The sequence below is a fragment of the Corapipo altera genome, unplaced genomic scaffold, assembly GCF_003945725.1.
Source record: "Corapipo altera isolate COAL_440 unplaced genomic scaffold, ASM394572v1 65, whole genome shotgun sequence".
Classification (NCBI taxonomy): Eukaryota; Metazoa; Chordata; class Aves; order Passeriformes; family Pipridae; genus Corapipo; species Corapipo altera.
This window is the reverse complement of record NW_020884891.1, coordinates 5968671-5994813: the sequence shown is the minus strand read 5'-3', so window position 1 is coordinate 5994813 and position 26143 is coordinate 5968671. Positions and strand designations below refer to the sequence as shown.

The window sequence follows — 26143 nt, the reverse complement described above, 5'->3', positions numbered from 1 at the left end:
CAAGGAAGCATCAGTTATATCTGCTTACAAAGCAACAGCAGATGGTGTTGCTCTTTCCTTAAAGAAAACATTCATGCTTTAGGGAACTGTGTGCAAGAGTACTGTATTAAGAAGGGCAAATCAAGTCTTCTGAGAGACAGGAAGCTGACTCTTAAGTCAGTATTTTCAAGCTTGAAGAATCTGGCACTTTCCTGCACAAGGAATCCTCAGAACTGCCTCCTCACCATTCACTACACTGTGCTATTCACCACTTGTCCTGGTGTCTGCAACACAGTCATCTTGGTGCTAGTCTGGGCAGTGCCCCAGGGCAGCCACAAATACCCATAAAATGTCCTGATGCAGTGACACACCAGCAGCAGGAGATGGATGACAAAGGTGTAACACACTGCTCTGGAAAACAAACAGTTCCCAGTTACAGCTACATTCCCCTACCACATCCACTGGAGGTACCTGCACAGGGTCTTCCCCTCCAGCTGGCCTATGGGGACACACGAGACAAAACCTGTCCTCATTCCTGACCAAGCACCAGCCCCACTGCTGCTCTCACTGGTGCCAAAGCTCCCCATTTTGGAGACCCCATTCCCAGTGCAGTGTTTTTTACTTTCTTTCTTAACTGCTGCCTGAAGGGGGTTTTTGACAAGCCCCCGACCCAGATCTACACCTCCACCCTTCGTTCTTATTAAAATCCTGGCATAAAACTCTGTACAACAGTATCATAATGCATTAAAATCACAATTATGTAATTGTAAGGATAAGGTAAGTGTATTTTGAAAGAGCAAGTATGACTTAGTCTAAAATGACATCACTACTAGGAAAATAAACAAACCAAGGACACTTCATTCTATACCATCCATTAAGCATTTCAAAGTATCTGGGTGACACCACAGTACTAAGTAACAGACTACTCACTTTCCGATACAATTTGTTTAATAGGCAGCTGAAAACATGAGAAAGACAAAAGGGAGTTTTTATATTCTGATCATTTACATTTTATCTACATTAACAATCAAAAGCATCATAAGCAGTGAAGGGACTGTTGTCAGATATCATTTTGATGACATGCATCCTTTTAAGTGTATCAAGTGTTCCTCATATCATTAGAAGCAGGGGAAAAATTAATAGAATACTAATGGCCAAGCAAGCTCTGAGTACAATAACTATCCCTTTTTTCTGTTCATTTTATCAGCCCATATTTTAGCTCCATTTCTTCTTGAAGACCATTTTAAGAAATAAAATTGAAATTCGAATATGCTGTCTGAGTACTTAATTTTCTCCCATGCTCCACTACACCTGAAGGGCTACCAAAAACATGGGCAAAGTTACTTATCTGTGTACCTCTGGATTCTTCCTTCCCCACCTCCCTTTTTTTTTTCTGCTGTGATGCCGAGACCTCAGCTCTTTGCACGCTCATCATTACACCTGTTTCTTTACATCACCTTTTTTGTCCATACTCAACTGCTGTCACCAGTTTACACTTGGACTGCAAACCTCAGGGAGAAGCAAGACCAGACACAACAGCACCACTGTCCTGGATAGGGACTGGGTAGAAACACTTGTGTGTATTTATAACCCAATGCTACCTCATTGCAATTCAGGCAGACAAGCTGCCCCCTAATCTTAGATTTCAGCAAGAACCTGCATCATCCTTTCCTTAGTCCTAAACCAAGGCTCCCTGATGATCCCTTCCTTTCAAAGGACAAAAGGAAAACCAACATTGAAAAAGTCAGAAAGGACCAACAGCACAACCCTTTGGTATTTTGCTTCCCCTCGTACTTTTTACTGGATCTCTGACTCTTAACAAGTGCACATTTGCACCATACCCAGCTGGTTTTCCCTGCCCTGTATCTCCACACCCTCCCCTGAGCAGAAGGTGAGGAGCAGGATGTGCTTTGCTGTACGAGGTGTATCTCTGCATTGAGGGGAGCAGAGTAAACACAGAATATCACTGAAGAGCAGAGAAAGTCACAGTCCGTTAACTGTAATTAGAGGAAAGACTAATTTATGAAGTAAATAAACTTGGATGCATGTTAGCTCCATACAGTAAGTGCACAGAAGGTAATGTCTTCTGAAGAGTTTCCATCATTCCCTGGTAATCCATGCTTAATTAGATATTTTTACTTTAATGCAGATTTCCTCTCTCTAATATTCCTGCTGTCCTTCCCCACCTCACCCTTTCCCCTAATGTTCGTGGCTTTGTCCTCTGACAAAAGCCCACTGCAATGGGCAAAGTGCCAAGATAATTAATTTTTCAGTAAAAGCCAAGTTGTTGTTTCCTCAGAAACATTTTACACTTCAGAAAACGTCAGAAATGTCAGAGTCCATAAGCAGAAACAAAATCAGAGATCTGCTTCCCCATTAATACTGCATGACCTCCTCAACCATCTCACTCCGGGAGAGGAAGACAGGGCACTCGACAGGGAGCAGAGGAGCCAGCAAAGAGGGGAGGGGGGCCAGGAAGCTAAACAGTGTTAGCCACTGACAGGTTAGAAAAGCAAGCAAGGATAAAATATAAGAGCACAGAACCAAGTACCTCTGCCTTGAGAGCAGGCTGAGAAGCTGGATGCTGTTCAGAACAAGGGGTGTGCAAAGCCCAGAGGAGAGCAGAGAGGCAAGACTTGGTCCTCAGTGCTCAATCAGCCTTAAATACCTCCTCCAACACCTCTGCATGCAGAGGTGGCAACAAAAAATTATGGTTGCCTACAGACAGGATGGAAGAAAAGCACTGTGTTGACTCTACTTGTGTCTCACAGGGATCCCTTAGGCCTCCCCTCAGTGCATCACCCAAAACAAGGCAGGGGGTCCTCGTCAGAAACAACCCTGATTTCTGTCCCCTTTCACCCTTGATCTCAGCTGCTGCTGTTTTACTGCGACCTCAGCTCCAACATATGCACAAACACCCTTCCTGAAGCCTGCAAATATATCACAGTGAGTTATGTGCACTTTCAGACCTCTACAAAAACACAACAGGAGATATATCTCTGCTTCCCCAGGAGAGCCTCGGACACAACAGGTATTGGCCATGGAAGACACCAATCCCACTTCCACAAGAGTTTTATAGCCCTAAAGATCTAAGGGCTCAGGTCACCACCCGATTTCATCACCATTTGGTGTAGCTGATAGCTAATAGTATCAAAACCTGGTATGAACAGGGGAGATTAGCTCTTACCCAGAGTAACTCAAAAACATTTTGGTACAACTTAAAAATCATAGAATCATAGAATTGTTTAGGTTGAAAAAGCCTTCTAAGATCATCGAGTCCAACCATTAACCCAGCACTGCCAAGTTCACCACTGAACCATGTCCCTAAGTGCCACATCTACATGTTTTTTAAATCCCTCTGTGTATCGTGGCTCAAACAGTCTCTTGGGTAGTCTATTGCAAATGAAGTTTTGCTCCCACCTGCTTGGGACGTTTTTGCTTTTTATTGCCCCATGAACCATGGTCAGCGATGTTACTGACAGAATTGAGCAGTGGTTTGTCCACAAAAGGGTGACATCAGGCTCAGTTTGGGCTCCTGCCACCTAAGTGAGGCTCAATTCTTTTTAAAAATATAGTTGCATCTTTCTTTCATTCTCTTATTCCATTTCTTCTCCTCTCCTCTGAGCATGTTAAAGAACTCTAAACATTTTCTGGTACATTCGTAATAGTCAGGTCCTTGAACAGGTGATCATTTCTCAGCCCCCAAACTAAGTTCTCTTGCTGGATTAGTCCCCAAAGAGTTTAAAAAATGGTACTGATATGCCTTCCAAGGAAAAATATCCACACTTACCTTAATTTGCTCACACTGACTCCTGTAGCATAACAAACATGAATAAAGGAGAGGCATAGCCACTTACAGGATTGGAGCAAAAATTTTCATTATAAATGCAGCAGCAAATAAGTAATAAAGTCAAACTTATGAAAGAGTAGTTTATGACTATGGTTTCTTTTGTTCATCTGTTACACAGACTGATTATAGGAAGAATAAAACAGCAACATGGGCACTTGAGAAAGTGTGCAGGACCACAGCAGATATTGCTCACACAGATCCAGCTGAGAGGAGGTGACACATTCCTAACATCATACATACAGAGGATAAAAAACCCTCTCACATTCCACAAGAAAACTCACTTTAACTACAGCTTTGAGTCGCTTCCAAATCTCTGAATGAATGATCACACTTCAGAACAGCACAAGAGCTTTCTGCAAGAGACATTTAGATTAAACATTATAACAGATTACAGGCAGAGCTGGTAGCCCTGCATATTACAGTTGCCTAATGCTTCTGATCTTTAGACCCTATTCCTACTTACCTATAATTTTGCCAAGCTCCAGCCATCTGGACTGCAACTTCGCATGCCTTTTGTCTGCCTCAGGCAAATTTTAATTTCAGCCAAAATGGTTCGACTGCTTCTGAGAACAAGGCAGAGAGGGAAGATTTATCTTTTCTTTTTTGCCTACAGTAAGAAATCCCGCTGACCTTTTCTTTAATTAGCTAAAGCATTTCCCAGATTTTGAAACAGAACTCGACTTTTGACAGGATTTTGTTCAAGTCTGTATAAACATGAACACTTTGGTCACAGTTTAAGGGTTCGGTCAAGTTTGGGGGTTTTTTTCTCTATCTGCAGGAACATACCCAGATCCAACTCACTTTTGCTTCGAGGGGAGGGGGAGAGAATATGAGTTGAATTTTTTTTTTATAGTTTCAACCTTGAAACCTCCTGCTTTTTAAAACAGAGCCCAGGTTTTGGTACATTATTGTTCTTTATTAACTTGAAGACAAAGTGGAAATACGTGGAAGCTGGACACTGGTCCTCCAGCTCCTTGCCTTGCCAGCTCCAGAAGACAAAAGATGTAGAATGTACAAAGTCAATGTTAACCAAAGAGTCTGTACCCAAACCCAAGACCTACAACTTGAATATCTATTGCTACATGCAGTGAACACAAACTAAAAAGGTCTTAATTAGGTTCCTTCTGAATTCCAGTTTTTCTGTCTGTAGAAAAAATCATGCTACTTACTCAGCTGAGCTTGATGAAACAGCATTAAAATATTCACGTGTAATTGAAAATGTTGAAGAGTTTTGTCTTTAAGTGGCATTTTAAAGTATTAAAAAACAGACATCAAACAACAAGGAGGAACAAAACTCATTAAGGGAAATTCATTCAGTGCCCTTACACAAGGGAAGAAGCTTGTGGAAAAACACACATGATGCTATAATCAAAGGTTGTATTCTAATGCACAGGACACGAGAAACCAAATTGAGGTTGCAGAGATCGCCTGGTTTGTTCATAACCTTCATAAACTTTTCACCCTCAATAATGTCCTCCTGATGTAGTTTTCTGAACACAATTTTGTGATCTAGCTGTAGGTGTGGGACAAATCCAGGAGAACCAATGTGCATCTGAAGAGGTTATTTTCTCCCAGATCTGTATCTTCAAGATGCATTTCAGGACCAAATATTTACTTACTAGTGAGTTTAATTACTTTTCATGCTTAGGGCACAGTGAAGCATCACAAGTTAGACAAAGAAATGGGTTTCAAGCTCTCTCCAGTTCAAACTCTGCCTTCTCATTTAATGTGAAGCATTTACTTTTATTTAACAGTAGTAATGCAGTGCACTTTAGAGAGCATCTTCAAGGTAAAAATCTATGCAACCTAGTAAAAAAATAGCATTATACTGTCCATTAGTTAAAGAAGTAGATTCTGAACCACATCCCTTAGAAAATGAACCATTTCCTCAAATGTCAAATGCACTGTTTACTCCTCACTGATAGAAAAATGTGATGTACAGGGTTACTAATATAATTTCCAGGCCGTTATCTAAACAAACAGCCTATGAACAAAGGAAGAGAGAGGAAAAAGCAGCTTATCACCTCCAGCTTTAAAGTTGCTGCAAATTCCAACACAGAAGTGCCATCTCTCAGCAAACACAGAGGAGTTATTCAGTATGGAAACATACCTTTAATCTTCCTCCAGAAATCAAAAGCTCATTTCCAAGGACAGTGGAGGCTCCATCAGCACAAGTGCTCTTCAAGGCAAACCTTTCCCCCTTTTCAAGGCTACCCATTTAAAAGCAGGCACTCTCTTCATTTATTACAGTGCTGCAGCTCACACAAGTTGCAGTAAGCCTGTGACCTGCTGGTCCCTGCAATGTGTGGTTTCCTCTCCGTGCAAGATGACAGAAGCATCTCAGCTCAATCTTGGGTCCCACCCTCAGTGGGCTATAGGAACCCAGAACAGTTGAGCAGATGTGACCTACAGCAAGCCAGGTGCTTGACTGTTCCTTTAGGCACCTGTAGAGTCTCCAGTGTTCAGCCCACTGGCATCCTCCTCCTCTTGTCCCCCATTTCTACAGAGGGTAAAGCCCAGCACACAGCTCACCAAGCAGTCATGCCATCCTCCTGCAGGACCACAGGCAAGAGTAACCACTCCTCCTCCTAATCTCACCTAAAACCAGCTCCTGGGACAGCCACAGATCAGTCTCACACGTGCTGCTCCCGTGTATTCATGTCAGTGCTTTGGCAGATCCAGCCGCGGTTTCCTACATGTGAGAACTGCCCCTGCACAGTCTGATGGCCAAACACCATCATCCCCCTCCAAACAGCTCACAGAGCTCCTCTGCAAAGACAGGGAGGACCACTAGTCACCACCCTGCCCTCCACAGGAGGCTAAACAGAAGACCACCATCCACTGCTGAGCTCTTGCTATTCCCTCAGCCAAAAAAAAAGTCTCTGTTTTCAACGTTCCTTACTGACATACCAACAGCAGAGGCCAACTCCTTATGACTGAAATGCTTACTGTGAGCAGAAATGCTGTGCAAGAGTCAGCACTCTTCTGGTCATTTTTCTCTTTAAACAACACTTTAATTTTTTTTTTAATGTCTTATCTACACAAGAGGAGGTTTAACTGCAGAACTACTCACCAGCTGTGCACCCCAACCCCAGTTCCACCCAGGTGAGGGGGGCAATGCCTTACACCATGCATGAAAATCCTTCTCAGGCCATCTCAGAGGCCTCCATCCAGCTCTCACTAAGTACATAATAATTCCCAAAGGTCTCATAAGAAGGTCAATCATGGCTGTGCAGCCGGACATCAGAGACCGAGCACTCCCCTGACAAATGACAGCATAAATAACAGTCTTAAAAGCCTTGTCCAGAGGGAAGTTGTGCACCTAAATCAGCCAGTGCAGATTTCCCCAGTACAAATGGTAGCTCTCACCCTGCTGTGATCTTGGCTGGCACTCTCAGCTGAAGGACGTGGGATACTATTTTCTTCCATTTAAAGAACTATTTGGAATTTACGAGCCAATGTTTAAGAACAGTTGATAGCTCACTTACATGGGAGACTCAAGCAGATTGAAATAATATCATAATTAAAAGGCAATAAAACCATGTGTGTCCTTTCAATATAATTCCTTGGAAATTCAGTAGCAATTTGATTTTATTTTTTTAATGAGATAGATTTGAGAGTATGCATTGATCTGATTAGCCTTCACATTCTTTTCTCCTTTTAGTCTGAGCCAACCTCCTTACATGGATTACTAGGCCTATTTAATTTCCTTTCCCTAAAAAAAGGAACATCATTTTTCACTGTGATCATAATAGGAATTTGACCAATACAAATATGCTGCATTACTGCAATCTGTTAGTCACCAATTTCCTTCAAAGAGAGTGAATTCCAAAGCTGTGAGCTGTAATCCTAGAGGCAGCCTTAGTGTTCTCTGCTGCTTTTAAAATTGCTTATTTATGACACTCAATCATAGATTTTCTGACATGAAGATGACAAATTTGGGAAGAGCTAATCAGCAACAGAATTCATTTGCAATTGATCTACACAACTCTTTGTTTTGCCTTATCTCAGAGGGTTGGGTTTTTTAATCTTCACTTTCTAACCAACAGGTTTATGTGATTTTTTTTTCCCCCCCAAGCACACATTTAGATGATTTTTTTCCAATTAAGTTTGGGTGGGTTTTTTTTTTATATTAGCAGATTAAATATGCAGTGCTTCCTACATCTAATCTGTCATAGAAGATGCATTAATTCCTAGATGCAATACTTCATGGAAATGGATTTACTTTCACACATCAGAATTTTCTCTCATCTCCTGTGCAGCTCTGGTTGCCACGTGCAAACCCACGTGTCCACCTCTAACTCACCAGCGTGACATGGGACAAATGGGCTCAGTCCAGCACCCATCAAAAACACCCAAAGAGGTCCAGCTGCAGTGCACACTGCAGCAACTGCAGATTCAATCTAACACTGCTATATCCAGTGTCAAAAGTTATTGAGCTCATTGCATAAATACACCCTGAAGTATTTTCCTTTGCTGGTCAAGGTATCACCATCCTGCTAACATCACTTTCTGGCACTAAAACAAAGAGAAGGGGGGGAAAAAAAGTAATTTCATCACATTGGTAATTAATTTCTATTTTGTAGCAGTTTTGAACTAATCTATAACACAAAGCAGAGCTGAAAACATTCTCAGGTGTGCTGCAACATTTTTGTTCTCTGCTGGGATGAGCACTGCCTGCCCTGGGCACTAGTGAAGCAAATGCCATCCCTTCCCAAACATCAATAAGTTGGAGATCTTTCCAGTTGCTTATTGGGATCTGTCTCCAAGATGCACCTGGGTCATATTCCTCTGCAGTCAACATGCAAGAGCTTAGATTTCTAAAGCAAAGTTTCTCATACATCCACATGAATCACCATCCATTGGAATCACTATCCCTGAAAGTATTAAAAACCATGTAGATGTGGCACTTGGGGACATGGTTTAATGGTGGGCTGGGCAGTGCTGGGGTAATGGTTGAACTCCATGAACTTAAAGATCTTTTCCAACCTAAATGATTCTGTGATTCTTATAACACCTGCACTCCGAGGGCTGAAAGTAGACACAGCACCATGTACAGCATCCCAGCGTACCTGGATGAAAGGGGTTTTCCAGGTAACATCTCTCCAAGGCACATCAGTCTCAACCAGGCACAGTCCAGCCTGCATCCCCTTCACAGCAGGAGAAAAACCCAAACCCAAACATTTAGATACTGTTGCCACAGAAACAAAACACAAGGAAGATCCCACATCCCCCAGCGTCTCTGCACCATCCCTGCCAGATGTATCTGCTTTACTTTCTAATGAGCAGTACACACCACAAACCTGCCACGCTCATTTCGTTGATATCAAAAGGGATGCAGAAAGCTGGGCTGAGGGAATAAAGCCAATTTCAAACTACTGCAGTTGAGTAATGAAAAATTAGACCAAGATGCTACTATGGCTTTTTGAACATTTTAGGGATAAAGTCCGAAGCTTGAAAACTGGATTGTCAGTGCCTCCAGCATGTCCAAAATTTACACAGGCTTCTACATACCAGATAATCCAAGAGGCACTGCCAGCTATACACGCTCGTGAGGAAAGTTGTCATCTGCCCTCACTGTTTGAGTGGTGTTTTTCACAGATTAATATACTTTCATAGTAGAATGAAAGATTATAAATTGCTAAAATTGATTTCACATCAGCAGTGAAGTCAGAGTGAGTAACACACCTGAGGTGACCCAGTCTACTCAGGGGAACGTGAAACCACAGTGTATTGACAGTTTAATTGGCTCAGCAAGAGTTCATTTCCCTCAGATGAAATGCGCCATTGGCCATTTTATCGCTATATCTTATTGCTGCTTTAAAAGTGAAGCAGATGACAATCTAGCAAAATGTTTTCATTACAGAGACAGCCCCTGTCTTTATTGGTTGGTGCTGGCTTCCTTCCCCCTTTCCTCCCCGGCAACTGCAAACTAGCTCTTGTTTGCATTTTAAGCTCTTTGCAGGATGAGAATGCCTCTATATATCCTTTCAGGACAAGTGATGGAAGATGCTGCCGTGCCCATTTGTGTACTGGAACTACAAAGGAGAAAACACAAAAATTCAGTGGCATCGCTCAGTTCTATAAATACCACATTCAAGGGTAACATGACATTTATATCACCTTACTGCAAGCTAAAAAGATGTCATTTGACTGCTTTATAGCATTAGGAGGCATTTAAAGAATGTTAGTACTTGGACTATCAAAAGACGATAACTTAGAGCTCAAAAGGTAATTACAAAAAACAGCCCACTTGTGGAAGCAGGAGACTCAAAGAAACACCAGAGCTCTCATTCCCTGGTTATCTCACAACTCACACTCTGACAGGGAATGCAGGCAGAGGATCCTGTTTTCCCAGCATGGCTCAGAGTAGATGGGACAGAGGCTCAACCACCACACGGACAACGAGGAGCTACAGGAGATGCCACAGGCATCCCAGCAAGGCCACAGTGCTCCTGCAGATGCCTAGTCCAGACACTTCCCCATCCAAAAGGTCCACATCCCCTGCCCTTCCCAGGGAGGAGCCCCAGGGTGCCCACAGTCAATGCCTCCCTTACCCCTTAGAAGTAGGAAAGCACCATCAGCAGAAAAGCAGCATGAGAGCTGGTAGGGAACAGTACCCTGGCAGCAGAACACACAGGAATTCAGGAATTCCTCTGCACACTTTGAACTGGGGACCCCTAAGCCCAGCCACCAAGTGCAGTGCTTAAAAACTGCTGAAGCAGCACAAAGCCCCTCATTAACCTCCAAGCCTCATTTCATTGATGAGAGAAGATGAGAGAAGAGCATCAGCAGTGTTTAACTGGAGGGGAAAAACACACAGGCAGAACACAGGGAGGGACCTCAACCACACATGACTCCCCAAGGCTGCACCCTTCAAGCCATAAAGGCCCCAAAAGCAGAGAGCAGGGGGCCAGAGACATCTCCTACCACACACCATCTCCCATGGACATGCCAGAGAGTTGCTGCTACCTCTCTGCAAAGGGCATAATGAAGAATCTTCCTACAGCAGTCAATCAATGGGATATCCACCATGGGGTCTCTCTGCATGGAAATGCAGGTGGGAGCATGAGGGGCTGTCAGTGTGGGGATGTACTGCAAGTGAGGATGCAGGGAAACAGCAGCAAGAGCCAACAAGTTCCCTCCTGCAAGGAGGAACCCCAGAGACACACGGCAAGTGCTCCATCAGCTGTGAGCAAGGGCTGTGCAAAAACACACCGGGATGTTGGAAGATGAAGGGAAATGGGAATATCTCAGGGTCAGCATCACAAGGAGCATTGAGAGGCTCCTTGCATGCCAGCACTGTGCTGGCATTGAAACTTCAGGCAGTGAGAGGAAGAAACAAAAGCAAAACTAAACATATTTCAAAATCTCCCTTCCCGGTAGCATGCACTGTCATGCAATACTTCCAAAGCCATGGTTTATGTGGCTCAGGAGGGCAGTTTCATGCCCTAACTCCTGCATGATGGATTTTACAATTTGTTAAAGAAACTCATCAATCCTCAGCAGTCATTTTTAATGCCCAGAGCCTCCACAAACTCCTGCATTTTGCTGATTCCCCAATTTCAAATCATTTGAAATTGCTGCTACTATTACAGCTCTGCTCCTAAAGCTAAGCATTATGGCACACTCCAGACTTCCAGCTTCGTATGCTGGTGTAATAAACAGATTAACTGTGATTTATGAACAATAAGTTCTAGTTATTTGAAAGGAAACATTACCTCCCTAGACCAATTCTGACAACCAGAGATCTCTCATTATGCAGACAGCTCTTTCCACCTACCTGTAATCATCGGTTTAGCACATCGTTATCAACCTGGGAAATGGATCACCATAGTTTTTCACTACAAACTTTGTGCATCCAAAGCATCTGGCAGGAAGCACCACCAAAGGCAGAGTACCAGCCTGAATTGACCCAGTGAGACAATTCCTATTTTAAATACACATAAATAATTAAAAAAAAAAAGATTAAAGCGCCAACAAAACAAGAAGCTGTCAGAGAGAAGGGCCATCACAAGCACCTGGAGATAGGTGCATCACAGAAGGATGCAGCAAGACTTCAGTTAGCAGAGGACTAATTAGGAAGAGGAATGATAAAATGATACAGAGATCTGTTTATAGTGCTTATTTACTTGTAAAGCCTAATAAGATATTTAATATTCTTTTCCAAAAAATGGGTTCTTTATTTGAGTCCACTCTAAAATGTCAGTTTAATATTTTACAAGCCCACATGCAGGAGTTCACATTTTCACGTGCACTTTTCACCTGCAGCTACTAAACTGACCACCCCACTTACGATGCTTTTGAGTACTGCTGGGAATCATTTTATACACTTATTCAGTTCATCATAATCACATTCCTCCTGTTTAGAAAAGCTGTGAAACCCTGATCACTGGTTAGACACCTAAGCTCATGCACACACCACAGCTGTGACCTGCTGGTGCCCATGGCACTTCTCCCCTCTGCAGGGCTGGTTCACCTCCAAGACCTCCTGAGTCCCAGCACCTCTCACCTTCACATCCAGAAATAGTTATTAACTTTCCAAGCCAGAGACTTCTCCCACTCGGCCCATACCACCTCCTCTCTCCCCACACTGCAAGGGCAACAATGCAGTGCTGAAGTCCATGCAAGGCTCACCTGAAAGACCTTCCTGAATTATCAAACTTAATTGGCTTAAAGACGCTGTCCCAAAAGATAAGAGCTGAGCTCAGCAGCGCAGATATCAATGGACCCTTCTCGGTGATTAATGTGCAACAGCTCCCAACACACAGCCCATCTCTTCTCACCTAACTGCCACGTGCATCTCGGACTTACCCGTGCCAAGGCATAATTAGCAAGGATAAAATTCTTTGTATGCTTAAGCCTCTTTAATAGAATAAAAGAAATCTCAGCTGCCTCACCTTGACTCTAAAGTAGCAACAGCCACTTGTGAAAAATGAAAAGCCTTGAAGGATTTGGAATAAGAAACTTGGAGAGACAATCGCTAATCTTTTATCTTCCAGACTTCAAGCAGAATCAAGTTCTTCAAAGAAAACCCAATAAAGCCCAGACATTTTCATCATAACAAAATAAATAATTCAGTCATACTTTAGAGGACTCAAACATTAGGATTGGCTATTTGATATATTTGTGGCTTAGGTGCCTCTAAACTGATTAAAGATAACCTGATAGAAGCTTGCAATGTCAAAACTGCCTTCAATCCTGACAGATATAAATGGATAGTGTAAATAACTATAAATAACCAAAATGGCTGCATTTATGCCTAATGGAGGATTTACAGCCTCCCGAGCTGCCTGGTAGGACTGAGAGTTACAGCTCTGCCTTTATCCAGCTGCAGCACAGAAGGGGAGATGAATTGATGTCCTCCCCACACCACCTGCCCTGCCAGAACCAGGGCTCAGCTCCAGAAGGGACAAGGAACAGGATTCTCCCACAAACAAGAGAATACCATACATATAACAGGCAAGTTTGTCAGTATTGATTTATCATGGTCTTCCTAGAAACTACTCTGGAACACATCCCAAACACACCTCATATCTCTGTAGCCCCTGCAAGTTTCTCCCAACACAGCTGTTGTTATCTTCCAGCTGCCATTTGCAGAAAGTACGGTATGAAGCTGCTGGTTGCTGAGAGCCCATACAGGGAGGTGCACATGTGGGCAGATGTATCCACCAGCATGGATACACCACATGAAAGTGAAAAAATTGCCTGCAAAATAATCTTAGAGTAAGATTTAACTGCAGTTGAGGCAGCCACAATCCATTTTAGCACTGTCAAACGCAGCAAGTTACCAAAAAATTAAATCATTACTTAAATCATCTTCATAATTTTAAAAAGTGCCTGCAAGTTAAGACCAGGAGCTAATTGTTGCATTTAAATTTAGTGAAGGGAGGACTTTTTTGGTTGGGATTTTTCCTTCTTAACTGCAATAAAAAAAGCCCAAGGGTCTAAAACTAATAATCTAATAAACTTTGCTAAGTGAACATTGTAACAGATAGGCCTGGATGAGATTTCCTGTAAATGCCAGACAATTTCCCTTGATCTTTATCAGCAGAGATGCTGCTCTAGCTTCAGCAGGAAGAAATTAAATTTGGTGCAAAATAATAACATCTGGGTGAGATTCTGTTTGTCAGACTAGCAGTTCCTTTAGATGCCAGGCTAAAAAGGTCGAAATTAACTCTGACGGATTTCACAGTTGTGTTTTTTATATGAGTGGTTTGGCTGTGTTTCCATACCAACACACTTCCCCACTCTCCAGAGTGGTGCAATTATCCATCCTCTGTGCTGGGTCCCCAGATTGGTACCAGGGTCTGATCCAATGCAAGACACAGAGAGAGCTCTCTGCCCTGCCAGAGCACACCTCCAAGCTGGTATTCCTTGGAGATATCCCACTCCTGCAGTCCCAATTCCCAAAGCAACAGCGTATCTGTCCCCAGCTTCGAGCAGGACCTGCGGGAGGTGCTCAGGCACCACAGGTTCCTCTTCCCTGGCCACTCCAGTATTCCTGACAGTATTCCAGGCAGCTGTCCCAGCACATACCTAGGAAACGTGGGAGGATGCAAACAGCATGTGGGGTTTGATTTGGGACACTACACACCTCAGCACCAGCTCCTTTAGAGATGCCTTGAGATAGAAGCCTGTCCTCTACAGTGCCAAGAACAACTCAGACCACCGTGTGTTGAGTGAAAGCACAATTTCTACAGCTGGAACAGCTTCTGGCACTGCAGCCATCAAAATACTCTTAAGCAGCAATCAGAAGATCAACCTATTTTAAAAAGAGTTCTTCTACAGATTTTCAGATTAATTTTAAAGATAACAATGGTAAACAATGTTCAAACCCTAATGAATTGTCCTTCCAAGTCCAAAACACTTCATACAAGATAATTAAAGTAAGCTTCTCAATGGTTCCAGCTAGAATTCCTCTTCTTCAATGGGATTGCAAACGATTTTTAGTCACAAGGTTTTTTATAAGCAGAAGTGGTCAGAACCTGTTCAATTAAAGGCTTTTTTCCCCCACCATCAAGAATGGCAATTCTGCAATATCAAGGCTTCTCAGAATAACATCAGCTTCAAAATCCCTGCACAGGTCTCTGGGCCAGGATGGAAATATAAAAAACAGGAAGAAAAAAAACAAACAAACAACAAAACAAACAAACAAACAAACCCGCAAGGGATTCAGCTCTCTCCAGAAGAGGCAGAAAGTTCAGAGCCAGAGCACCCCACTGCTATGCACAACCTGCAGCACCACAGGGTGTCATTCTCACACACAATAAAAACTAATGTTGCAGGTTTTGTCAAATGGGAGGGAGGCAGACACTTTGTATTCCAGCCAAGTTATTCACCATTTCTGAAGTTGGTCTGCATTTCCAATGCCTAGGAAACCAATCTCTCATTAGTTTTACTCCATTCTGGTTCTTAGAATTGGAACTTAATGGTCACTACATTAAGAAGTACTGGGGGAAAAAATACACTTATCTCTTCAGCAATTTATTTGATCTTACATTGAGAAAAACAACACATTAGACTTCATCAGGCAGTTGTGGCCCAGAAGAGCTCTGCCTGTGATCTCACAGGCTTCAGCAGGCCTTGAGTCCTGCTATTAGTGAGACATAAACAGAAATAAATCAATTATTCTGCAAAAATATCATCATGAAGGAAAAAACGCTTGATTGCCCATGATTTCCTCTTTAAATACAGGCAAAAGCACCATGAATACAGAATGACAGAACCTCAACAGGCCACCACTCAACAAACAAGCCATCATTTCACATAAACCATGGAGGGAATAAGTTTTGCTTGTGTAAAGGCCTTAAAAAGAATGATTGCAGATTTAAGTGGTACAAACTAGTGTGTATTCAAAGACCCATTTTGCAAACAAAAAGAAAAAAATCCTAACAAAAACATCACATTATCATTAGAAAGAGAGATGCCACAGACAGCAGGGCATCAGGTCACCAAGCACTCAAGTTTGTGAATAAGGCAACCTCTGCCCACCTTTCCATGGAATAACCAACTTTGTTGTGTGATGGGTAATAAACCCTACACACAGTTCAATCAGATCTTACCAAGCAGACAACTTCAACCTGTATTTTGGGACTGTCAGAATCAAGATGGTACTTGCATAGAGATTTTAATTCTTGGAGAAGTGAGTTTTTCATTAATTTTTAAATTTGTACTTCAAGAGGTTTAGTCTTTAAATTTACATTTGCTGTGGCAGCTGCAGGAATATTTAGGACAAGCCCTGCAGAGCAACCATATACCAAACCAGGTGTATTGTTAATCTTAACTAAGGATATATACAAAAATACGAAAACAAGTGAACAGAAAGCTTCCAGCCACCTGTGCTTCCAATTGCCAGGTGCTGAGGAAGAGGAGAAGCATTGGCTCCTCCAGCACTCACCTTGGAAGACAGCAGCATTCTGGATGACGAGGAACTTCAGTTCCATGCTGGCAGACTGCAGGAGCTGCTCCATGTTCAGACGGGCTGTTGCCTGGTACTTCTCCTCCATCTTCCTCGAGCAGCATGTGGAGCCCTTCGGGATACATACCTGCAGATCAGTCCCTGGAGAGACATAAGAGCAGAAAATTTGCATTAGGACATGGATTGCTGGGAGTGAAGAGAAAACCAGTTCCAAACATCAGTATTGCTGCAATTACTGCTTGGGCAAACTGATGACATTTCTGCAATTTGTCCTGAGCAAGCAGCCTGGCCAAAGGAGAGGACTGATAAGGCAGAGCCAGGATTGCTGAGCAGTAGCCCCTAAGAGCTGTGTTTGCCTGCCAGCACACTGCTTGCTCTAGCTCCCACACACTCCACCCATTGAAGGGCTGGTGCCGAGCAGAGCGATCCTGGGCTGCTGTCTCCCAGGCACTCCAGTAAGGAGCCACGGGCAGACAGAAAAGACGGGAGGTGGAAAACGGGACAGGATTTGAGGCTGCAGATTTGCAATGAATAGAGCAACAAACATAGTACATCAAGGAGGGTACTGTAATTTGCATAAAGACTTAAAACTAGTTTAAAACATAATAGTGTGATTTGTCTGTAATTTCCATCCTTTTGCATCCCCAGCAACAATAACAACAGAAGGACACAACAATAATGATTTACTTGGCTTTTTACTGCTGCGTTTTAAATTGTACATATCTGAGTCCTCCCACCAATTCCCCCATCCCATCCTTCCTCCATTGCAACAGGCAAAGCCCAAGGTCCACCACTTCAGTTGTGGAATCCCACTGCAGAGAGACAGATCCTGAGGGATGCACTGAGCACTGCACAAGGAAAAAGCCTCCTCAGCAGATGTGCTACTGCACGGGCAGCACCTTCACCCATTCACCAGGATGGGACAAAAGCCAGAGGACAAAGGCCAGGAGGACATCACTTGCTCTGGTACCTGCAGCTGTAACTCTTAGCACTGCTCAGTGAGGTTAAATGCTTTTTGACATTCCCAGAGCACTTACTCATGGAGGAAGTAGGCAATTTTAGGAAAGGTGTTGTTAGCTAAAAATAAATAAAATCTAGAAAAATAATTAGAAATCTTTCTGGGCTCAGACAACAAAAGATGAGACAGAAGAGATGGAAGTAGCAGAAACAAAAAGTCTCATTTTTGATCAACTTTCAAGAGCAAACTGAGACCCCACAAATACAAGCAGAGCAACAAGCTCATATCAAAGCAAATAGCCCTCCCCATGCAAAAGATGTCTAATCTGATGTTGCTGTTAGAAACTCAAACAGCAAGCAACAACTCCTTTAAAAAACAGCTATCCAGGGTCAGAGAGCAGCCAGGACCTCATATTTCAGTGTCTGCCACCCAAACTGCATTGTGCCCAGAGCAGGAGTAGCTCCCTGTTAGGTTCAGCCCTGTCCAGAACTGGGATTAGGAAGCAGTCTCCAAGCCAGTGACCAATAGCCCAGAGTGAAGGCTCCTCACACCTCTCAGCCCTCACTTTGCCCTCCTGTTTGCTATAGAGGTTTTTTCCTTAATAGAAGCAATTTTGGTGATTTACATCCTTGCTCTCAAAGGGTTACACATCCTTCTAGGTTCCCCTCTCCTCTCCTTCTTAAGAGTCTTTTACCACATCCACTCTCTCCCTAATTACTAGAAAGTGTCAAAAGTCACTTCTGCAAGTGTAATCTAGAAGAACAGGATTAATATTAATGTCAGTTCAATCGTGTACCTCCTGAAGAAGAGTCATGCACAGTGCCAAGGGAAAACCAGCTGTCAGGGCTCAGAAGTAGCGACAGCAGAAACCTCCTCCCTCCAGTCCCATCCCTTCCACCAGCACAGCCTTGGAAAAGAAACATGAAATGCTTCATCTGCAACATGCATCGCACGTGGGGAAAGGAGATTTAACCAGTGCAGGTCCTGCTGTCACTGAAAAAAAAAAAAACCAAACCCAAAACACATGGCAAAGGGGGGAGAGGGATCCACACCCCCGTCCTGGCTCCATCGCTCCCTGCTGCCTCAGTTTCTCCTTCTGCAAAGCAGGATGCACAGCAAAAATTCCATCCTCAAGCCCTCTGACACAGAGCTGGCACCACTGACATCTAAAACTCGAGTCTCAGCAGTTCTTGAACTCACCCACTCCAGAGGAGCACAGTGACAGGTATTTCATGCATTGAAAAAATAACGGGGACCATAAAGCAACGTAACAGCAGGACACTGCATTAATGAGAGGAGCAGTTGTGTAACATCAAGTTCCAGAGGTTTTTTAAAGTCAAACCCAAGTCAATTTACGCCACAAAAAGGCTTAGCATGGTCCTTTTAACATTACAATACGGCCATAAATTTCTTTTTAATATAAAGCTTATTTCCTCCTACATTTATTATATTAGGACACATTTCAAATTACCAAAAAAAAAAAAAAAAAAGCCTTCAGTGATTAATGGAAATACCAGTGTAGAAAATCTGAGAGTTGGCAATTAAGAGGCCTGTGCAAGTTAAAGCCAGGGATAGGAAGCAGCAAAGGTCACCTACTCATGTCCCATCTTTCTTTTTAGCAATTAAGGCAATTTCTCCCCTTAAATGGATTTTTATTTTTATGCAGTAAAAAGACACATGCTGTACCAGAGCAATCACAGAGGAGGAGGAGAAACCCTAGGAATTAACTCTGACAGCTTAAAACATTTTACAGAGATAGCAAACTAACACCAGTGACCAGAAACCATGGCAAATGCAACACGTCAAGGCAGGCAGGACAGGCTCTTACAAGGTACCAGGGACAAGGTCCTTGGCACAGTGTTGCTACAGAGGGACAGGGGGATGGGGGCTGGACTCCCATCTGCCAGTTATGTTTTGTGTGTGGCTCTCCCAGATGGTGAGCTGGCTCAAACAGTCCCATCTGCAAGTCCCCATAGCAAGGGCAGGTTTTAATGTCAGTCCCCCAGGAGCCATTAACACACCCTGCTGACCCCAGCCACAGCAGACACTGATGAAACAGGGATAGAGCTTTTTGACCTGCAAATGTGTTGGGAGTTCATTCATCCCATTGCTTGAAGGAGCCTTCGCTGCACTGCCCAAGGTGCAGCACCCCCAAGAGACCCAGACCCTACACCCCAAAGACTGGGGGCTGTGCAGACCAGGGATGCTGCAGAAATGTGGTGGATGCAAAGACACGAACGCCTGGAAACGGCAAGCCCACGGACCAGACATGAGCAATAAATGAATTAAAGTGCCACACGTTTCTGGCTCAAAAAAATGCCTGGAAAAGGTCCTGTGAGTCATCAAATCCTACCCCTGACTCCCAGTCCACCCCCTCTCAGCATTTTATCTAACACAAACACCTCCGGCTTGTGAGATAGCAGAGCCCATTCCGCTGCCTAATGGCCCTTACTGTTAAGACTGTTTTTATCTCCCAACCTACACAACCCCTTTTTCTTAAAGTTTCAAGTCATTACACCTCATAATGCCAGTCTCAGCCCTTGCAAACAACCTTCTCCTTTTGCTATAAATCATTACAAACTCATTTTCAGAAAGAAAGTGTCCCACGAATTACTGCAACGGTTTTATTACATTGCATTTGGATGCTCTCAAACCAATCTTTGCAAGATTAGTGAGACGATGAGAAGCTAAGCACAGGAGCCTGGCTCTCTGACACCCACCTCCCATGGATGAGAAGGTGCTGGATGCAGTCTCTTCCATGGGTGCAGGAACGCCAGGCACCGTCAGAGCTGTGCCATTTATGCCATCTTGGGGAACAGCAGTGTAAATGCTCCAATAATTTCGCATATACTCCCAGCTGACAGAAATAAACTCTAGAGCTGCAGTAATTTCAGTAGCACCCTGCCTCTTCCTCCTCCTGACACAGGGAATTTGTACTGAAGACTGGGCAGCAGTGAATTTAAAGCATTACATGTGACTTTGATGTACAATTATCCCTGCAGATAGGTGGTTAGCACAGCAGAAGTGAAAATAATTTCAGTGGATTAAATGTCAAAGAAAAAAATCCCTGAGAACATCTATGGGCAGTTGTGAACTCCTTCACGAGGCTGAAGGATTTTCTTTTGATTTTAAGCATCCCAGGATAGCTTCAACCCTGTCATCAGACACAGGCAGACAAGTCGTGCTTTCCACTGGGCACATAAGCCTTCCCACCCAGATCCAAAGGCAACTTAAATCAGATTAACATTCCCCTCGAATTTACCCCAGGCATCGCCAAAATAAGAACCCACCCCTGCTTAACATTACATTCCTGCAGCCTCCTCCCCATGAGGGGTGGGCTCTGCTACCCTGTGCAGCAGCACCCTCACCTTCTGCGGTCTGGAAATGTCAGAGGGCCTCCTCCCACCCTCTTAGCTCAACAATTTGTTAATATCACCGACAAGAAAGATGCTGGTTTGGGTCAATTTTCCTCCTCCAATTGTTTTACAGTCAGCATCATGCTTTAAATAGATAAAAGCAGTGATTCAACATTTAAATATAGTGGATTTCCCCCCAGCTATTTCAATAGTTTTTATTAAAAACCTTCTTTTAAATTATGTTGTGCATCTGTCAGTGGCTTTTAATGCTCAGTATTTGGGGGGGAAAGCAAATGCAACTGTTTAGAACCCAGGTTAAGTGCTGATCTTTTAAAACCTAATTAAAGAGATATAAATTATAAACCAGCCTCATTCAATAGGTGATTAAAGTTGGAACAGTATGGGTACTACATGGGTATTTATTACTGCTTAATTATCCTTTATTTTCTATTCCATTTTGTGTTTCACAAGGCCATCTGACTCTCTATTCCTCCCCAGGTCTTGCAATGTCAGTCAGATGATTCTCATGCAAATCTAATACTCTATAAAACCACATCTTTTAAAAGAAGTTAGAGAAAAATAGGGTTTACAGAGTAAAAGATTCCTCCTAACAAATGTACAAATGTATTAACAATACTGTCATCAAAAGCAGGGAGTTAATTTGTGGGCACCCACTCACTAAACACACTTGTTACTGTCACATGCACACAAATCCTACAGCCATTCCAGAGACTGGGAAGAACACTGTTCAGGATGTTGTTAAAGTTAACCCCTGGGAAAAAAAAATAAAATTAATGATCTCACTATAAAACCACTGCCTGGGGAGGTTACTAAATTTTAGGGTTCTGTTCCTGCTCTCTTAACTATCAAGAGAGCAACTTGCAGGCCTGAAATAATTAAGAACAGAAAACTCAATTATCTAGTAAACTAAGCTCTTAAACCACTGTGCTAAGCTAAATGGAAAGGCTGCACAGGGAGGAGCATCATTAGTCCCACTCAGGAAAAACAGAATAAAAGAGCAGGAGTACAAAGGGAACCAGCTCACAAGCAAAGGCGCATTGAGACCAGTGGGAAGAGTTGGGATTTTTAATTTTTAAACTGTACGTTGGCACACACCAGCTGCCAGAAATAAAGAGAGAAGAAAGCTTGACACACTCAGCCAGCCAGTTGTAAAGCTTTACACCTCAAGTCCAAAAGCAAAAGGCTAATCTCCTACTTTCTTAGGGTGAATCCATATTTGCTTCCATCAAAGAAAATTAACAAAAAGCTGGAAATTGCATCTTGCCATGGGAGAAGGAAAACAGAGCCACCAGCAGATATTTCTGTCAAGATAAATATTCCTCAGCTTTCCTTCATCCCAGGGCAGAAATCCATCCCCTCTACCCACATGCACCAGCACAATTACCTGGAACATGACCACTAACACAAAGAAACCCAAATGGCAAAGAGGAGAGAAAAAACAGACCAGGAGAAACGGAAATTCAAGCTACTGTTTATATATGAGAAATTATGCAGGGAAAAGAACAAATGGAGGAAAAAAACCAACATGGGCAACATATGAAAGAAAGAACGTGAAGCAACCCCAGGGCAGAACCACAGGTTGACTCAGGAGCTGGCATGAAGTCTCACCTTCAGAAAACCCTATGAAAACCACTCTCCAATCACCCTGCCTTCACTTTTCTCCAGCACAAGACCTCTGATCCAGCTCCAGTCAAGCTGTTGTCATGAATTACATCCTCCCACCCCTCCAAACACTCAGACACAGCTGACAGTAGTTAGGTCATGATACTGCCCACCTCCAAGTATTCCAAAGCTGCTCCAGAGCTCAAAAAGGAATGAAGGAGACCAAGCTTCTCACTGCCTGATGCACGCCTTCAGCAAGAATTACTCCCAGAACATCAATACTGCTCATGAAACAGCATGACACTTCCCTTATATTTATGAGAATTGCCCTTTTTTTTGTTGTTTTTTAATTAGAAGTGTGGTCTCTGGCTCCTTCAGAGCTCTCTTACAGAGAGTGCTGTGACAATGTCCCCCCAGCCCACGCACCACTGATCCAGTAAAATGGAGCCATGGGACATTTCTCCTGCATGTGTTGCAACTCAGCAGTGTTTCCTCTACTTACTCCTTCAGCCACAACTGCTCATAATGCAAAATGGGGGCTTCCAGAAGGCATTGTTTTCTGTTCGTGTCAAAAAAAAAAAAATCCACATTTTACATAAATTGTTTAACCCTCAGTTTCTCCTGGGAGGTATGATCCATAGGCAAAGGTTCTCAGAATTGATTTCGTGGTGATTTGTGGCTGGAAACTCCAAAATTTTTTTTAATTGACAGATGTATGAAAGGAAGAAAAGCAATAAACAGATGCATGGAAAATAGTCCTTGAGTGATGCTCCCCTATTACAGAGATTTATGCAGCTGCTACAAGGAGAAGCAAGTGCTCTGAAGTGTAATTACTACACAGAGTCATGCAAGATGGGCTAGATCCAAGGTATAAGCAAGCAGTCGTTGCTTTAATTATGATCAAGTTTATGTACTTAGGCAAATGTAAAATCCACTTTCGATTTGATATGTGGGAACTTTATCATCATAACAAGCTGGAAGCATTCACTTGAAACACCAGCCCTGCTACAAGATATTGATCCAGCTACCCACAGGCTCTGTAGAGTGGCAAAGGGCTCCTCACTCCTCCTGATTATCACGGATGCAGCTGGGGCTCCCAGGGGAGAAAGAGCACAACTGAGCAACTCCAGCAACCCAAACCCTGCCAGGAAGGGAAGATACCAGGACAAAACACACACTGCAATCACAGCCAGGCCAGGATGGAGGATGCTATCAGTTTCTGGAGCAGGACCCAACACAGCAGCCTCAGCAGCCCCTCAACACTCACAGCACAGCCTCCGATGGGAGTCATCCTACAGGGACCTGCCCACCCATCCATCACCTCCCTGGAGTGTGTAAAAACATACTCCAACCAAGTTACCTAGGAATCAAAGGAATCACTGACTTTAAAAGAAATGTCTTCCCTTGCTTCTGTGATTACAAACTACAGAATTTGTAATTTCAGTGGTGATAAGAGCAGCTCTTTCCGTTCCCTGCAACCCTCCATGCAAACATTTCACTGGAAAGTGTTACCAGTGCCACTTCCTCACTGACTAGGAGACCAAGGTCTTGAAGAATGGAGAGAGAAGATAAGCTGCTCCTGCAGCTGGTCTGAAGGAGCAAAAGTGTCAAAAACTATATGAGAAGGGCACATAAGGAAAGGAAGGGATAGGGAAGGTACACTCTCACCAGGACTTACACCTAAACTCTCCTTCGAGCTCTCACAGCTGTTGGTAAGATGAGGCATTGCTACAGTCCTACAGACCAAAAGACTTGGGGTTTGCACCAGCAGCCACAAGACCTTGCAGTCCTAACCCCGGGCATTCTGCTTCCCCCCCTTTCCTCTCCAGCGCTGCAGTAGTTCACTGCTGAAGCAACTCTTGTGTTTCTGATCTGTGCGACAACAAATGCAAAAAACGTAACTCAACACGTCGTTATCAAAAGCAGCTACTGCTGGCGATGATCTCACTGCACCTCCCCTGCCTGTCACGTTTGCCTGTTATCTTTTCCTTCTCATACTTTGATCATAAGGTTTTCAGAGCAGGCGTTCTCCTGTGTATTGAACCCAGCGCAGGAGCACCCGAGCTCTCTAGGCAGCTCCATAACGCAGCCATCAAAACTGATCGGTTTGTGTACACACACTCCCAGCACACAGCCACCCACCTGGAGCAGCCGACGCTCCCTGGCTCCCAAAAAGCTGCAAAAGAAACCTTTAAACGGCAGGGAATTCAAGTGTTTCACTTGCATTTTAAAATAGGTATGAGGCAAATATACCAAAAGCAGCCTTGCAGGGCGTTGGTGGGGAGGTTTGGTGCGGTACCACCCAGGCAGCCACCTGTAATGGGAACTGCAGAGCAGAGTAACACCTCGCCCAGATCCTTCACAGCCTCCCACTGTGCCCTCGCACCCCGCACGGCACCCGCACAGCTCGGGGAACGCCGCGCTCCCTCTTTCCAGCCCCATCCTCAAGAGCTGCGGCAGCCCCCGGGCTCAGGCTGGGATGAGGGTTTGGATGCTCTTGGAATGGCTTTACAGAGCGGGATTGCCCTAGGACCCTGGCACACCGCGACACACTGTGGAAAACGGCTCTTGCGGAGAGGAAAACGGGACCTGCGGAGACACGACGGGTGCGTGGAGCCTCTGCTCACCGGCAGGGACATCGCGGTCTCCCGGGGACCTCGCATCGGACCCCCGACAGCAGCGAGGACGGGGACAAGGGGCGGCTGGTCCTGCCAGCAGCGCTGCAGCTCTGCCCGACAGCCCGAGCTCGCGTCAGGGGAAGACCCCCCTGAGCAAACCGAGTGCAATAAAGACCCGCTCATTCAGCGGGTTCCCACTCCACACGTAACCGGAGCCTCCGTGTTATCCCCGCGTCCGAGGCGCGGAGCCCGGCGGCCGCCGGCACCGAGCAACTCCCCGCGGGTGGCGGGAGAGCGGGTAGCCCGCACACCGCTCCGCAGCATCCCGCAGCCGCGCAGCGACCCTCCCCCGCGGCCCCGGCTCGGGGTGACTGCAGCCGCTTCGCCTCGCACTCGAGCGGCCCCGGGCACCAGCGGGCACCGGCGGGCTCCGGCAGGGGGATGGCGGGCGGCCGGACGCCACGGGGCAGAGTGGTCTCACCTGACACGGGGCTCTCGGGCACCCACTTGGCTCCGGGCTGCAGCACCTGGAAGGCGGCGCGGACCGGGCGGCAGGCGGCTTCCCCCGCCGGCTGCGCGGCTCCCAGGGCACCGAGCAGCGCCGCCGCCAGCAGCAGCAGCAGCAGCGCTCCGCCGCTCCCCGACATCCTCCCGGAGCACCGGGACTCTCCTCTACGCGCTGCCAGCGGGCATTCCCGCCGTGCCGGGATGCGCCGGGAGCAGCCGGAGCTCAGCCCCGCGCCTCGCGCGGCGCTCCCGGGGCGCCCGTCCCGGCTCCGCGCGCGCCGTCCCGCCCCGCCCACCGCGCCCCGATTGGCCCCCGCCCCGCCCGGCCCCGAACGTGATTGGTGCTCGCCCCCCTTCTCCCGCCAAACTCGCCCCCCTGCGCGGCACCGCCCCGGCGCTGATTGGCCCCCGCGGGGAGGCCCCGCCCCCGGCACGCGCCACACCTGTCCGGCGCCGCACCTGTGCGGGCACCGGCAATCGCGAGCCCCATCGCCGTCTCCATGCCCATGCCCATCCCCATCCCCATCCCCATGCCCATGCCCATGCCCATGCCCATCCTAATCCCCATCCCCATCCCCATCCCGGCACTGCTGCTGGCGGGTGCGCAGCCGCTGCTCCCTCGCTCGCTGCCCGCGCGGTGCAGCCCCCGCGCCGCCCCACGCGCGCACCTGGTGTGGGATGTGGGATGTGCGGTCCCTGGTTTGCACATGTTTGCACGAGAGCGTAGTGCTGCACCGTGAGTGAACAGAGCGTCTCTTAAGCCCTCAGCATCTCCCGTTCGAGCTGCAAGGAAGAGCGATGTTCCGCACACCACACCACCCCCTTTTCTTA

At 45.3% G+C, this 26143-nt stretch overlaps 1 protein-coding gene across 2 annotated transcripts in view; it reads right to left on the bottom strand.

Annotated features, from left to right (window-relative positions):
* Window positions 1-25489, bottom strand: part of GPC3 (glypican 3) — a 145799-nt gene extending 120310 nt beyond the window's left edge. The window contains exons 1-2 of one of the 2 annotated variants that reach the window (XM_027645516.1): window positions 25287-25489; window positions 16230-16391 (exon numbers count right to left, since the gene is read on the bottom strand). In XM_027645516.1, coding sequence (XP_027501317.1) covers window positions 16230-16391; window positions 25287-25452 — 328 coding nt within the window. In that variant the 5' untranslated portion in view covers window positions 25453-25489. Of the gene's footprint in view, window positions 1-16229; window positions 16392-16486; window positions 16520-25286 lie in introns of those variants that run through there. The other variant, XM_027645517.1, reaches the window with a different exon arrangement.
* Between the last annotated feature and the right edge of the window lie 654 nt (window positions 25490-26143).